General features: G+C 39.6%; 1 protein-coding gene across 4 annotated transcripts in view; it reads right to left on the reverse strand.

Annotated features, from left to right (window-relative positions):
* Positions 1–13,474, reverse strand: part of LOC126162595 (prominin-like protein) — a 510,115-nt gene that overhangs the window by 136,542 nt on the left and 360,099 nt on the right. For all 4 annotated transcript variants that reach the window (XM_049919200.1, XM_049919201.1, XM_049919199.1 and 1 more), the window contains one exon: positions 9,893–10,058. In XM_049919200.1, coding sequence (XP_049775157.1) covers positions 9,893–10,058 — 166 coding nt within the window. The remainder of the gene's footprint in view (positions 1–9,892; positions 10,059–13,474) is intronic.

The following is a 13,474-nucleotide window of genomic DNA, read 5'->3' on the forward strand; positions in this document are numbered from 1 at the left end:
TTTATAAGCAGGAGTAGAATTTCCCGGTACTTTAGAAAACGAAACTCAGATGGGGGGAAAACACGTTTTGAAAGACCTTTGATGTGCAGCAACATGTACGCTGCATATTTTCGTATTACGAAGGTATAAATTTGAATTCCACCGAACACCGCATGTTACTTTCTGAAACATTGACTTCGAGATTGCGATGCGCTTTTGTAAGACAGTCATAGCTTCTGTCACGTGATCTCGCCAGCTGATGACAGCATAGGACATGTGATGTAGTCAGCCAATAGCAGGACCACTCATAAGTAGCGCGAACACACAAGTAAGAAAAGTTAATGATTTAAATTAATATACATAGCATTCATATATAATATTGGTATCTAAGATTAATAAGCTGGAAGAAAAGCTAAGCTTCCACATATAATTTTGACCTTTTTTGCGTGTGTTACACTTTAAGCTACATCACACAAATGTGCCACTAAAATGACGTAAATGTCAGATCTTTTGGGCTCGAAATTCTTCTAAATGGTCGTCCTCAAAGAGTTGATTTTTAAATGAGAGTCAAACGCTTTCTGATTTAAGAAATTCATCGTACATTCTCGCACATAGTTCATCTTGCGTAAAAGGAAATCTGCTTTGAATGTAACTCACTTCAAACCACCATTCGCAATATTTTCCTGCGACCTGTTAGAAATAGGTTCGTTTCAGCAGTTGCAAGAGAACGCCAAATAACAGGCGTCACCGAGTTTGCGCAGCTACGATGATGCAGGAAGCCCATATGATCGTACGTGTAAAACATTAAATGATGTTACGTATGGCATAAAAGAAACAAGACATCAGATGATACTTCAAGAGCGTTGGAATTTCGTGAACCATACTAAAACACATAATTCGGCTTAAAATGCACATTCGTATGTAAATTTTCTTGGAGTAGCAGTACTGTATTATCTCATGTTTGGTTCTTTATTATGGCACAATGCCATACGTGCACTTGAAATGCAGCGAACAGTTGAAACTAGCCAATAGTGTGAAATTAAACACTTCGTTTCAAATAAATTGACTGCCTCAGCAGAAAAGATTAACTTTAAGCCAAATCTCTTAACCAAACCGGCAAAAATAACTTCATTGTTCTGTCAGAAAGGTGGAAATAAAATCTTAAACTAATAACATATTTTAGGCTTCTGTAATAATGCAAACGTATTTTAATTCATTTGATAGCTCCCGGCCATGAAATTCCGTTTTGTTATCATTTAACATGAGAGCAATAAATGAAGAGGAAACAACAAAATCACTAAACGTAAACACAGATCACGTGGGCGCTCACCACCTCAACTCAGACTGCTCGTGCATCAGCTCCAGATTTACTATATTTCCGAACTGAGGCAATATTAAGTAGTTGCGGCCAGCCACACTTCTGTAACCAGAAGTGGGAGAAGGTACTACTGATACGCGACTCAACTGCGCATGCTGAAGAGCCCGTCCGCAACAGCTCAAATGAATCTAATTTAAACAGTTGTCATGTCACGCTCATCGGAGGCAGTTTGTTGTCATAAAGCATTGCATAGTCTTCCTAAAGCCTTTGACACACTTTCCTGTTGGCAGACGCTTGTATAAGCACTGTTTTGTTGTTGTATACGGTGCATTTCCTTTGCAACTTAAGTTTTGTTTTCTTTTTTCTCTCGTTCACGTTTCGTTGCTGCAGTATTATTCTGCAATAGCAGGATTCAGTAATATCCTTTGTTAGAGTATTGGTTCTTACCAGTCAAAATCACAAAAATTTAACTGAAAACTAAAACAATGAAAAATTCCCGGAATTCTAAACAATTCCCAGGTTTTTCCCGGTTTTCTCCCGGATGCAAAAATTCCCGGGTTTTTCCCGGATCCCCCGGTAGTCCTGGGTCGTATACACCGTGAGTTTAATAAACACAGTCAATACACTTAACAGAGATTTTAGTCATCAATAATACGAGGGCTATTCAGAAAGTAGGGAACGTTTCCGTCTGACACCGCTAAGCACACCGATCACGTATATTTTGGTACATGCGTTCTCAGCAACTCGGTCAGTATCCATAGGTGACAGCAGGAACGTCTCTGCGCACTTGGTTTTTTCGATATTCGAATTTGAAATGTGCGCTGCAATCAAAAATGCCACAATTTGTGAGGTGCAGTCTGTGATATGGTTTTTGTTGGCAAAAGAACCTAAACTCTATAGAAATTTATCGTGAACTGTGTGAAGTGTACGGAAACAACGTAATGAGTGAATGTTCCATCCGGAAATGGTGCATTCAGTTTAAAAATTGCTGAACCAACGTTCACGATGAAGAGAAGAGTGGACGCCCAAGCATTGTGACTGATGATCTTGTCACTTAAGTTGATGAAATGATTTGTGAAAACCGTTGCTTTCTTTCCCACAAGTTTCACGGACTTTTTTGTTGAAATTGTCACTCAAAAACAAGGCTACCACAAATTTTGGGCATGATGGGTGCCCTAAATGCTTAGAGAGCACCATAAAGAACAGCGAATTGGGGCAACATTGACATTCTGGAGACCTACCACAAACATGGTGGTTCATCACTGGATCGAACCATAACCGGTGATGAGACTTGGGTGAAACATGTCAATTGCGAGACAAAATTACAGTCCATGAGTGGGGGCACACAAGGTTACCCAGAAAACCTTGTCAGCAAGGAAGTTGATGGCAACAGTGTTTTGGGATAGGCAAGGTGTGCTTATTGATTTTCTTGAGCATGGAGCAACCATAAATTCTGCCTGGTACTGTCAAACTTTGCACAGCTTTAGAAGAACAGTTCAAAACAAACGCCGAGGAAAGCTGAAATCCAAAATTTTGTTTTTGCACGACAATGCCCGACCTCACATGGCAAACCGCACTAAAGAAGCCCTTAATTCATTAAAATAGGAAATTTCCCCTCATCAGCCCTATAGCCCCAATCTTGCACCAAGCGACTTCCACTTGTTTCCCAACATGAAGCATTGTCTTGCAATGCAGCGCTTTGATGACGACGCAGAACTCTAGGCGGCCGTAACTCACTGGCTGAAGTCTCAGGCGGCAGAATTTTACGACGAAGGTCTTTCAAAGCCTGTCCACCCTTATGATAAGCGCCTCAATGTGTTGGTGACTAGTGGAAAAGTAGTATGTCAGTCATTCTTGCAGATGTGTATAATAAAATGTATTTCTTGTACTTAGCTTTTCTTTAATGCCAAAACTTTCCCTTCTTTCTGAATATCCCTCGTGTATTCTCCTTCACTATTTACAACAATCTGACTATGTTGGAGTAGCTTCTCAATTTCACGACTGTAGAAACCACGTGGTTTTGAAGCAAAAAACTCATTAAACCATGCTTGGAGCATATTTTCACCCAGAAAGGAAGTTCCTTAAAGGCTGTTCGATAGAGAGCGGAAAACATGAAAATCTGAGGGTACAAGAGCAAGTGAATGTGGGTGTGGAATGACTTCCCACCCAAATTGCTGTACAGTTTTTAGCAAACTTGCAAAAATAACTTCATTGTTCTGCAAGGTGATTAATGCTTGACTGCTACTAACTTGGAAATAAAATAAAATCAGAAAACTGAAATTAATAATATATTTTTGCCCCCGTAATTATGTGAATGTATTTTAATTCATTTGATAGCTCACGGCCACAGAAATCCGTTTTGTTTTCATTTGACGTGGGAGCCGTAAACGAAGAGAAGCAGCGAAATCACTTAACGTAAACACGTGTGCAGGTTAACCCCCTCCCCACAACAATTCAGACAACTCTGTGCAAGCGCGAATCAGGCAGCTAGGGCGCGCGAGAAAAATTTTTCTCGTTTGCATCTGGCTACTTGCAGCTACTACCGATACAGCTAACAGCCAAACTACAAGTAGCGCCGTAGTGGGAGAAGGTACTGCTTGTACGCGAGTCAAATGCGCATGTGCGACAGACCGCTGGCAATTGGTCAAACGAACCTAATGTGAACAGTTGTGACGTCATGCTCATACCAAGCAGTTCATTGTTACGAAGGATTACAGTCTGCGCCCTACGGCCTTTGACATATTTTTGCTATTTGCAGACGCTTGTGCGTGCACGGGGTTTCATTGTAAACTGCACATTCCCTTTGCCACTAAAGTTTTATTTTTTCCTTCTCGTTTATATTTTATTGCTGCAGTCTCATTCTCCAGTAGCAGGATACAATAACGTTCTTTGCTAGAAAATCAATTCTGCAGTCAAAATTACAAAAATTTAACCGAAGACTAAAACAATGAAAAATTCCTGGAATTCCATAAAATTCCCGGGTTTTTCCTGGTTTTCTCCCGGATGAAAAAATTCCCGGGTTTTTCCCGGATTTCCTGGGCCGTATACACCCTGTTAAAGAATCTCTATTTATTCTTCAACATCAACTTTGTCCCCGACAAAATACTTCCCCCTCAGATGTAATACACTTGTGCCAATGCATTTTCCAATCTTGGCAGTACTTGTGGAACCTACTTTTCATTATGGTGTTCAGCTCCTTCAGCAATTCTGTTTTTATCTCATCAATGGTGGCAAAACAACATCTTTTCATGGTTCGTATCAGCCTCAGGGAAGTCACAGGGGGCCATGTCTGACAAATACAGTGGCTGAAGCAACATAACAGTTTTATCTTTTGCCAAAAAATGATGAACAAGCATTGAGGCGTGAGTGGGAGCATTACCGTGACAATTTTCACGAGGGTTTTGTCGAAATTATGGTTGTTTTATTCGGATTGCCATGCAAACAGTATGTAACTTCCAGGTAGTATTCCTTACAAGGCATGAACTCATGATGCACTATTATGTTGTAATCTAAGAAAACAGTGAGAACAACCTTCGCATGTGATCAAACTTGTCAAAATGTTTTGGTCTTTGCTCTTCACGTAGTTTCCATTGGGACAACTGGGCCTTGGTTTTGATGACATACCCCGACAACCATGTTTAATCACCTGTTATAGCCTTCTTTACAAGTTCTGGGTCATTGTCAACTTCATTCAGCAATTCCGAGCAATGTTTATGTCATGTCTCCTCGGTCATAATTCAATGATTTTTGATCAAACTTTGCTACTACACATTGCATGCCCAAAACATCTAAAAAAATTGCTTGACATGAGCCAAAGGACATGCCAACATATTCAGCAAACTCTCTGATGGTGATTTGACATTTTTTCTTTACTTCTTCCACACTGTCATCAATAATTGATGTGCTAGGCTGTCCAGAACGGTTGACGTCTTCAATGTCTTCTTTCCCCTCTTCAAAACGTTTATACTACTTGGAAACTCTTGTCTTACTCATAGTAGATTCACCAAAGTCCACAGACATTTTGAATATGGTGGTGCGTTTTATTCCATTTTTCAAGTAAAATTTAATGGAAATTCTTTGATGCATCTTTTTTTAAAGTAAAAGTTCACCAACCACTTGAAAACATGTATAATTTGACTGTCACCAACACATTAAATATTCAAAACAGTTGAAAATGCAAATACACATCAGATCAACAATGCTTCTCTCTCTCTCTCTCTCTCTCTCTCTCTCTCTCTGTGTGTGTGTGTGTGTGTGTGTGTGTGTGTGTGTGTGTGTGTGTGTGTGTGTGTGTGTCAGATTATAAGGCGCACGAAATTAAAAAACGCCTGTCACTTTTCGATAACACCTCATGCAGAGAAGATGTAGAGTTGCAGAAAACACACACACACACACACACACACACACACACACACACACACAAACTACTGTCTCTGATCACATAGGCCAGACTGCAAGTAGCTGCACCTGATAGTAGGAGAAATCCGTGGGTGGTGAGGATAAGGAGGAGGCTAGGGCAGGAAGGGATAGAGACAGCAGGGTAGGGGTATGGGAAAGTGTAGTGCTGCTTGTGGGATGTGGTGGGGACGGGGCAAGGCTGCTAGGTTTTCTATTATTTGATTCACAACATGAAAATAGAGAGGAAGGTAGAATTGTTTTGTAGATATATCAGAGAGGAAGGTAGAATTGTTTTGTAGATATATCAGTGTTCAGAAGAAGTGAAAGATCTTTAGGACACTAAGTTTACAGAAAGACCACTTACACAGGTGTGATATCTGTAAATAATTCCAATCAGCACTTGAATCAGAAAAAGATGAGGAATAAATCACTGATGCATTGACCTAATGGAATCTGTTGAGTACACACAGGAATACCTGGATCTTTAAACATTGCTATAAGAAGAAATGATTATTGTGACTAAGAGATAAGTAGGACACTACACTCCAGAGGAACTGTATATCTTTGTGAAAGACAATCAATTAAGAAAAAACTTGCCTCTCACTTGTAAAAACAATTACCAGTGATGATGTGTTTTCAGGCTGTATTACAGGCCTTCTCCTGACCAAAAGACAATGGAGAAATGTTAGATGAACAAACAAGAAAACCATTAAGGAATGAGGAAGCTGTTTGGAATGCCCCTGCCACAATTTATTAAAGACTCTTTCTTTAATGACAGGAGCCTGAACAACAGTTGTAGACATGCTTGGGCATGAATAACATTGAACTCTGGAACACTGCATTTATAATGGCTAGTTACTAGCCAAAATCTGGATCTGCTCTAATAAAGGTAGAATGGTAATTGCTGCTCTCTACCATTTTGATAGTCTTATCACAGATGTTGAGGGCATTCCATTTTTCTAATGGGAGGTAATTTGATATCCTATGTTCCCATAATGCTTACGGCCTCATCATTGGCTAAGTCCCTGTCCACTGCCTGCCTATTCCCTGCACTCATTCCAGCCATCACACCTGCATAGTTCTTTTCCATTTTCTGCTCTACCCGTCTCCTTTCCCCTTTGCCCTCCCCAGCACGTACTCCTGATGCTGCACCTAGCAGCCCATTATCCTGTCCCCCACTACATCCTGTACACTTCCATAGACAGCACTGGCATCTTTCCCTATCCTGTCCCCCACCACATCCTGTACACTTCCATAGGCAGCACAGGCATCTTCCCCTATCCTGCCCCCACTACATCCTGTACACTTCCATAGGCAGCACTGGTATCTTCCCCTAGCATACCTTGCTACCCCTCTCTCTCCCCATACTACATCACACTACTTCTGTACCATCACAATGCTTCCCAGCAAACATCGCTGCTCACGATGGACCCAGTTGCAGTTTGGGCCTTAGCAACCTAAGAAAACAGTGGCCATGTTTGGGTGTGTTATGCCTGTGTGAATGTGTGTTTTGTTCTGTCTGTGTCTCATGAAGGACTTAGGCACGCACTGACATGGTGTGACAAGTGCTGTGACATGTGGCATAGCAGATGCATGGCAGTGTCGTGGTATTCATGTGACTATGCCAACAGATGTAAAGTGGCATCATGCTTCCTTCAGGCGATGAACATGTAGTTAGTTGTCAGTACGACTTTTTCTTTGTGTAAAAAATTAAAAACAATTGTTCTGGGATTTGTGTGTATTCTCTACTATGCAGCCTCTCTTGTTTAATTTTGAGGAAACTACATTAAACAAATATTCTTTCACAGTTTGAATAAACTGGCTTTCTTTTGTTGCTGCGTATAGCTATTATGATGCTTTGAAGTAAAGTAAACTACTGCACATATTTCAAAAAAATTATAGTGAATAGTACATGCACTGTCCAGCTTATATTTGGTGCATGCTGGTCACACAGTGCACAAAATTTGGCTAACATAAAGTTTTTAACACTGGAACTGGAGCCGTACAAGTCTCGAGCAAATTGGTGGCATATTCCAGCATCTGGCTGCAATGGGCTACAACATTGACTCTATAGCGAAGTACTATGTGGAGTTGTGCCTCATATGTCTCTTTCATATGTGTTTATAAAGTCAATTACAATCACTTCATGAGTTGTTTTCATTTTACAACTAGAGATGGACAATTGCAGATGCAGCAGCAGAGTTAGCTACATAATGTATGTGTCAATTTTTCTTGTCTGAACTAATAGTTTTAGTCACAAAAGTATAACTAAAGCATACTGTGTTCTGGAAGTCAGCAACTTGAAAATACACTTACTGCAAAAAGAATTGAGTTTGTCACAAACTTGGATCTGAGAAGAAGAAATTTGTCAGGAATAAGAAAAGAGATGCAATGGCTAATTATTTTGTAAGTGAGACTTATAAAATGCCTTTACAGGACAGCATAACCTCAAGTGCTACATAAGGCAAATTATGAGCTGTCATATGCACTTCCCTTTACATGAACAATTTTGTCAGTTTCATTGTTCTGTCTTGGTAGCTGCATTTATAAATTCTTCCATGCCATAATGAAACAAACTAATCTGTTACTGCTACCTCTTCCTCAAACCATCCAGTAATCCACTTTGGAGCAGTGCTTACTGAATGTGTCCCCCCCCCCCCCCCCCCCCATAAGCAGATATCCTCTGCAGATGGAGATGAAAATTGGGTTTCAACAAGAAATTCAGACAACCACGGTATAACAGCCCAGAATACTTTATTAAGATGTGGTGCATGGCTGAAAGTGTAGCGTTCAACATTCATCTGGCATTTTCGCCATTCCAGTAAAGGCTGCTCCTTTATACTGTTTGTGTTCCACCTGAAGTTGCAAGCTAGATGTATACATTGTGCCACACCACACCACTTGCCATGTCACTCCATTGGATACCCTGCCTTGTTCTGAAAACTAATAACATTGAACAGTCTTTTTTTTTCTTTCAATGAGCCTTTCTTCCACTCACTGCTTCCTCTATGTGGTGAGTAGCAATCTATCCTTTTCATTCTGTTGTTATTCTGACCCAGATTTTCCACTGTTTGAGTCTATCTTCTTTAAATGTTAATTCTCTGTCAGACAGAACAGAGAAAATTAAAACATGGATGTCATTTGAAAACATATCCAGTTATCCACGTCACTCAATATGCTACAAAGTATTACTAATTGGTTGAGCTCCCTGAACACCATGTGTTTTGTGTAGTTCAGATAATACAGCAATGTTGGCTAAGTAGAAAAAAACTGATTCAAACACAAAACAGAGTCTTCAGACCTCACTTCTGAAACAGGAGCTGTATCATTTTAACACAAACCTGCTGTGATACTGTTTTCACTAGCACACAGGCTGATTCATGAGGAACTTTGTATACAATTTATTGCCTCTATGTAATGAAGAGTGTGTAATATATATATTTTTATCTGTTTCATATTTAACTAACATCTGGAGTGACATCTCAAGGCACTGATAGCACCTGTGTGTTGGTCAGTTAGAAAGAAGATGGTATCCAGTGAGAGAAGCAGTGAAATATCAAATACCACACCGAGCGAGGTGGCGCAGTGGTTAGCACACTGGACTCGCATTCGGGAGGACGACGGTTCAATCCCGTCTCCGGCCGTCCTGATTTAGGTTTTCCGTGATTTCCCTAAATCGTTTCAGGCAAATGCAGGGATGGTTCCTTTGAAAGGGCACGGCCGATTTCCTTTCCAATCCTTCCCTAACCCGAGCTTGCGCTCCGTCTCTAATGACCTCGTTGTCGACGGGACGTTAAACACTAACCACCACCACCTCCATCAAATACCACAAAGCCCAAGAGCAGCAAAGCTCAACCAGAATCTACACATATTATAAAAATCTTCTGCTGCATAATTCTGTCTGTGTTGAAGGCTAACCTCAGGAACTTTTGTACAGGTTTTGATACAGTTTTTCTTAATACACAGACTGATTCACATGGAAGTTTGTACATATTTCTACATATTATAAACAAGTAATTTGGCCATAGATATTTTGTGATAAGCATGTGAAGACAGGAAACTTTGCTAGTTACCAATAACTATGCCAACTGTCTTAAAATCAACAATAATTTTTATTGTAATTCTTTTTTTTTCTTAAATTGATTCCAGGAAAACAATATATAAATAATGCAGAAATCTGTCTCAAAAGAAAATTACCTGCATCTCCCATGGTGTTTTCTATATCCAGTTTACTTTTATTTACAGATTCATTTATATCTATCATCATTTGTTCAAAGGAGTTTGCTCCTTTTTTTACATTTTCTATAATACCATCTGCTAATAATTCTTCAACAGCATCCAGGCTCTCATTCATGTTAGGTAGCTAAAAATATTTAAAAGTGGGTTAGAACAAGCAGAATTTCATACAAATTAAGCACAAATTTCACAAAATCTGTTTTCAAAAGATAATTGAAACATTTAAAAAAACGCACCTTGTTTCACAAAGAGCAATAGTATATAAACAAGGAACAACCACAAATGAAAGTATATAATATTGGGGGATGACCAATTTACAAAATAAAAAGGGGGCACACATGCACAAGGTAAACACGGTGCACCACACACATATTTCCTACTAGGATTAAGTGTTTCCCATGCACATCAATGGGGTGTGATAACAGAACAACAGAATGTAAAATTAAAGTGAATTTTGTCAAACTGTTAGCTTGTAACAGCATTATGAAATCATTCCAAACAATGATAATCATTTTTCATCCACCCTAAAAAGTGCTTCCACATTACAACAGTTTATTGATTCCCAGGTGTGTGTGTGTGTGTGTGTGTGTGTGTGTGTGTGTGTGTGTGTGTGTGTGTGTGTGCGCACGCGCCTGTGTCTGTGCGCGTGTGCATGTGCATAAGAACCAATCACAAATATCTGTCATACTGTTTCCCTCCCCAGATTCTAGTACTACTGGTTTTAGAATACTACTCAGTTTTGTGGGACCCATACCAAAAACAGTAGATACTGACCATATACAAAGAAGTGCAGCACAAATGGTATTGGCTTTATTTTACTCATGGGCAAGTGTCATGAAAATGCAGAAAAAACAAAACTGGCAGATAGCTGAAGACAGCCATCACCCATCCTGTGAACAACTGTTTAAGAAATCTTAGGATCCTGTATTTGGCCTACAAATCTACGGAATGCAACATCCCCTACATCACTCCTGTATGGACCATGAAGATGAGATTAGACTAATTATGGCATGAACAGAGGCATTTAAGTAGTCATTCTTCCAGCATTCCATATGAGACTGGAGTCAGAATAAACCCTAACACATTGTGCAATGCTTAGTACCCTCTGCCCTTCATTTTTAGTATGTTTGCGGATGTAGGGAAGCGTCTATGCACAACATCCTTATATTATCAAATATATTTTCTACTGCCTTTTTTTTTTTTATTTTCAAACTGTGTTGTGGATTATGTGATTATCCTCAAAACATACTTACTGAAAAATAATTATTTCAATACAATGAAAAAAAGAAGAAAGTTATGCTAACATGGTGGCTTCTTTATCAAAGTATTTTAAGAAATGGGAAAATACTACCTAGCTCCATATTTCAAAAACTCCCGTTCCTATGTGGCAGTACACAGCACAAGACTGGCACCGAGTGTTAATGTCCTTTTATTTTTTATATTTTTTATGATACAGTCATAACAACAAAATTGCTGCTGTTGTTGTTGTTGTTGTTGATGTGGTGGTGGTGGTGGTCTTCAGTCCTGAGACTGGTTTGATGCAGCTCTCCATGTTACTCTATCCCGTGCAAGCTGCTTCATTTCCCAGTATGTACTGCAGACTACATCCTTCTGAATCTGCTTAGTGTATTCATCTCTTGGTCTCCATCTATGATTTTTACCCTCCACGCTGCCCTCCAATACTAAATTGGTGATCCCTTGATGCCTCAGAACATGTCCTACCAAGCTTTCCCTTCTTCTAGTCAAGTTGTGCCACAAACTCCTCTTCTCCCCAATTCTATTCAGTACCTCCTTGTTAGTTATGTGATCTACCTATCTAATCTTCAGAATTCTTCTGTAGCACCCCATTTCGAGAGCTTCTATTCTCTTCTTGTCCAAACTATTTATCGTCCCTGTTTCACTTCCATACGTGGCTACACGCCATACAAATACTTTCAGAAACGACTTCCTGACACTTAAATCTATATTCGATGTTAACAAATTTCTCTTCTTCAGAAACGCTTTCCTTCCACTTGCCAGTCTACATTTTATATCCTCTCTACTTCAGCCATCATCAGGTATTTTGCTCCCCAATTAGCAAAACTCCTTTACTACTTTAAGTGTCTCATTTCCTAATCTAATTCCCTCAGAATCACCCAACTTAATTCGACTACAGTCCATTATCCTCGTTTTGCTTTTGTTGATGTTCATCTTAGATCCTCCTTTCAAGGCACTGTCCATTCCGTTCAACTGCTCTTGCCAGTCATTTGCTGTCTCTGACAGACTTGCAATGTCATCAGCGAACCTTAAAGTTTTTATTTCTTCTCCATGGATTTTAATACCTACTCTGAATTTTTCTTTTGTTTCCTTTACTGCTTGCTCAATATACAGATTGAATAACATCGGGGAGAGGCTACAACCCTGTCTCACTCCCTTCCCAACCACTGCTTCCCTTTCATTCCCCTCGACTCTTATAACTGCCATCCGGTTTCTGTACAAATTGTAAATAGCTCCCATTATTTTACCCCTGCCACCTTCAGAATCTGAAAGAGATTATTCCAGTCAACATTGTCAAAAGCTTTCTCTAAGTCTACAAATGCTAGAAACATAGGTTTGCCTTTCCTTAATCTTTCTTCTAAGATAAGTTGCAGGGTCAGTATTGCCTCATGTGTTCCAACATTTCTACGGAATCCAAACTGATCTTCTCTGAGGTCGACTTCTACCAGTTTTTCCATTCGTCTATAAAGAATTCATGTTTGTATTTTGCAGCCGTGACTTATTAAACTGATGGTTCGGTAATTTTCACATCTGTCAACATGTGGTTTCTTTGGGATTGGAATTATTATATTCTTCTTGAAGTCTGAGAGTATTTCGCCTGTCTCATACATCTTGCTTACCAGATTTTGTAATGACTGGCTTTCCCAAGGCTGTCAGTAGTTCTAATGGAATGTTGTCTACTCCCGGGGCCTTGTTTCGACTTAGGTCTTTCAGTGCTCTGTCAAACTCTTCACGCAGTATCATATAACCCATTTCATCTTCATCTACATCCTCTTCCATTTCCATAATATTGTCCTCAAGTACATCGGCCTTGTATAGACCCTCTGTATACTCCTTCCATCTTTCTGCTTTTCCTTCTTTGCTTAGAACTGGGTTTCCATCTGAGATCTTGATATTCATACAAGTGGTTCTCTTTTCTCCAAAGATCTCTTTAATCTTCCTGTAGGCGGTATCTATTTTACCCCTAGTGAAGTAAGCCTCTATATCCTTACATTTGTCCTCCAGCCATCCCTGCTTAGCCATTTTGCACTTCCTGTCGATCTCATTTTTGAGACATTTGTATTCCTTTTTGCCTGCTTCATTAACTGCATTTTTATATTCTCTCCTTTCATCAATTTAATTCAATATTTCTTCTGTTACCCAAGGATTTCTATTAGCCCTCGTCTTTTTACCTATTTGATCTTCTGCTGCCTTCACTACTTCATCCCTCAAAGCTACCCGTTCTTCTTCTACAGTATTTCTTTCCCCCATTCCTGTCAATTGTTTCCTTATGCTCTTCCTGAAACT

The sequence above is a fragment of the Schistocerca cancellata genome, chromosome 2 (assembly GCF_023864275.1).
Source record: "Schistocerca cancellata isolate TAMUIC-IGC-003103 chromosome 2, iqSchCanc2.1, whole genome shotgun sequence".
Lineage (NCBI taxonomy): Eukaryota > Metazoa > Arthropoda > Insecta > Orthoptera > Acrididae > Schistocerca > Schistocerca cancellata.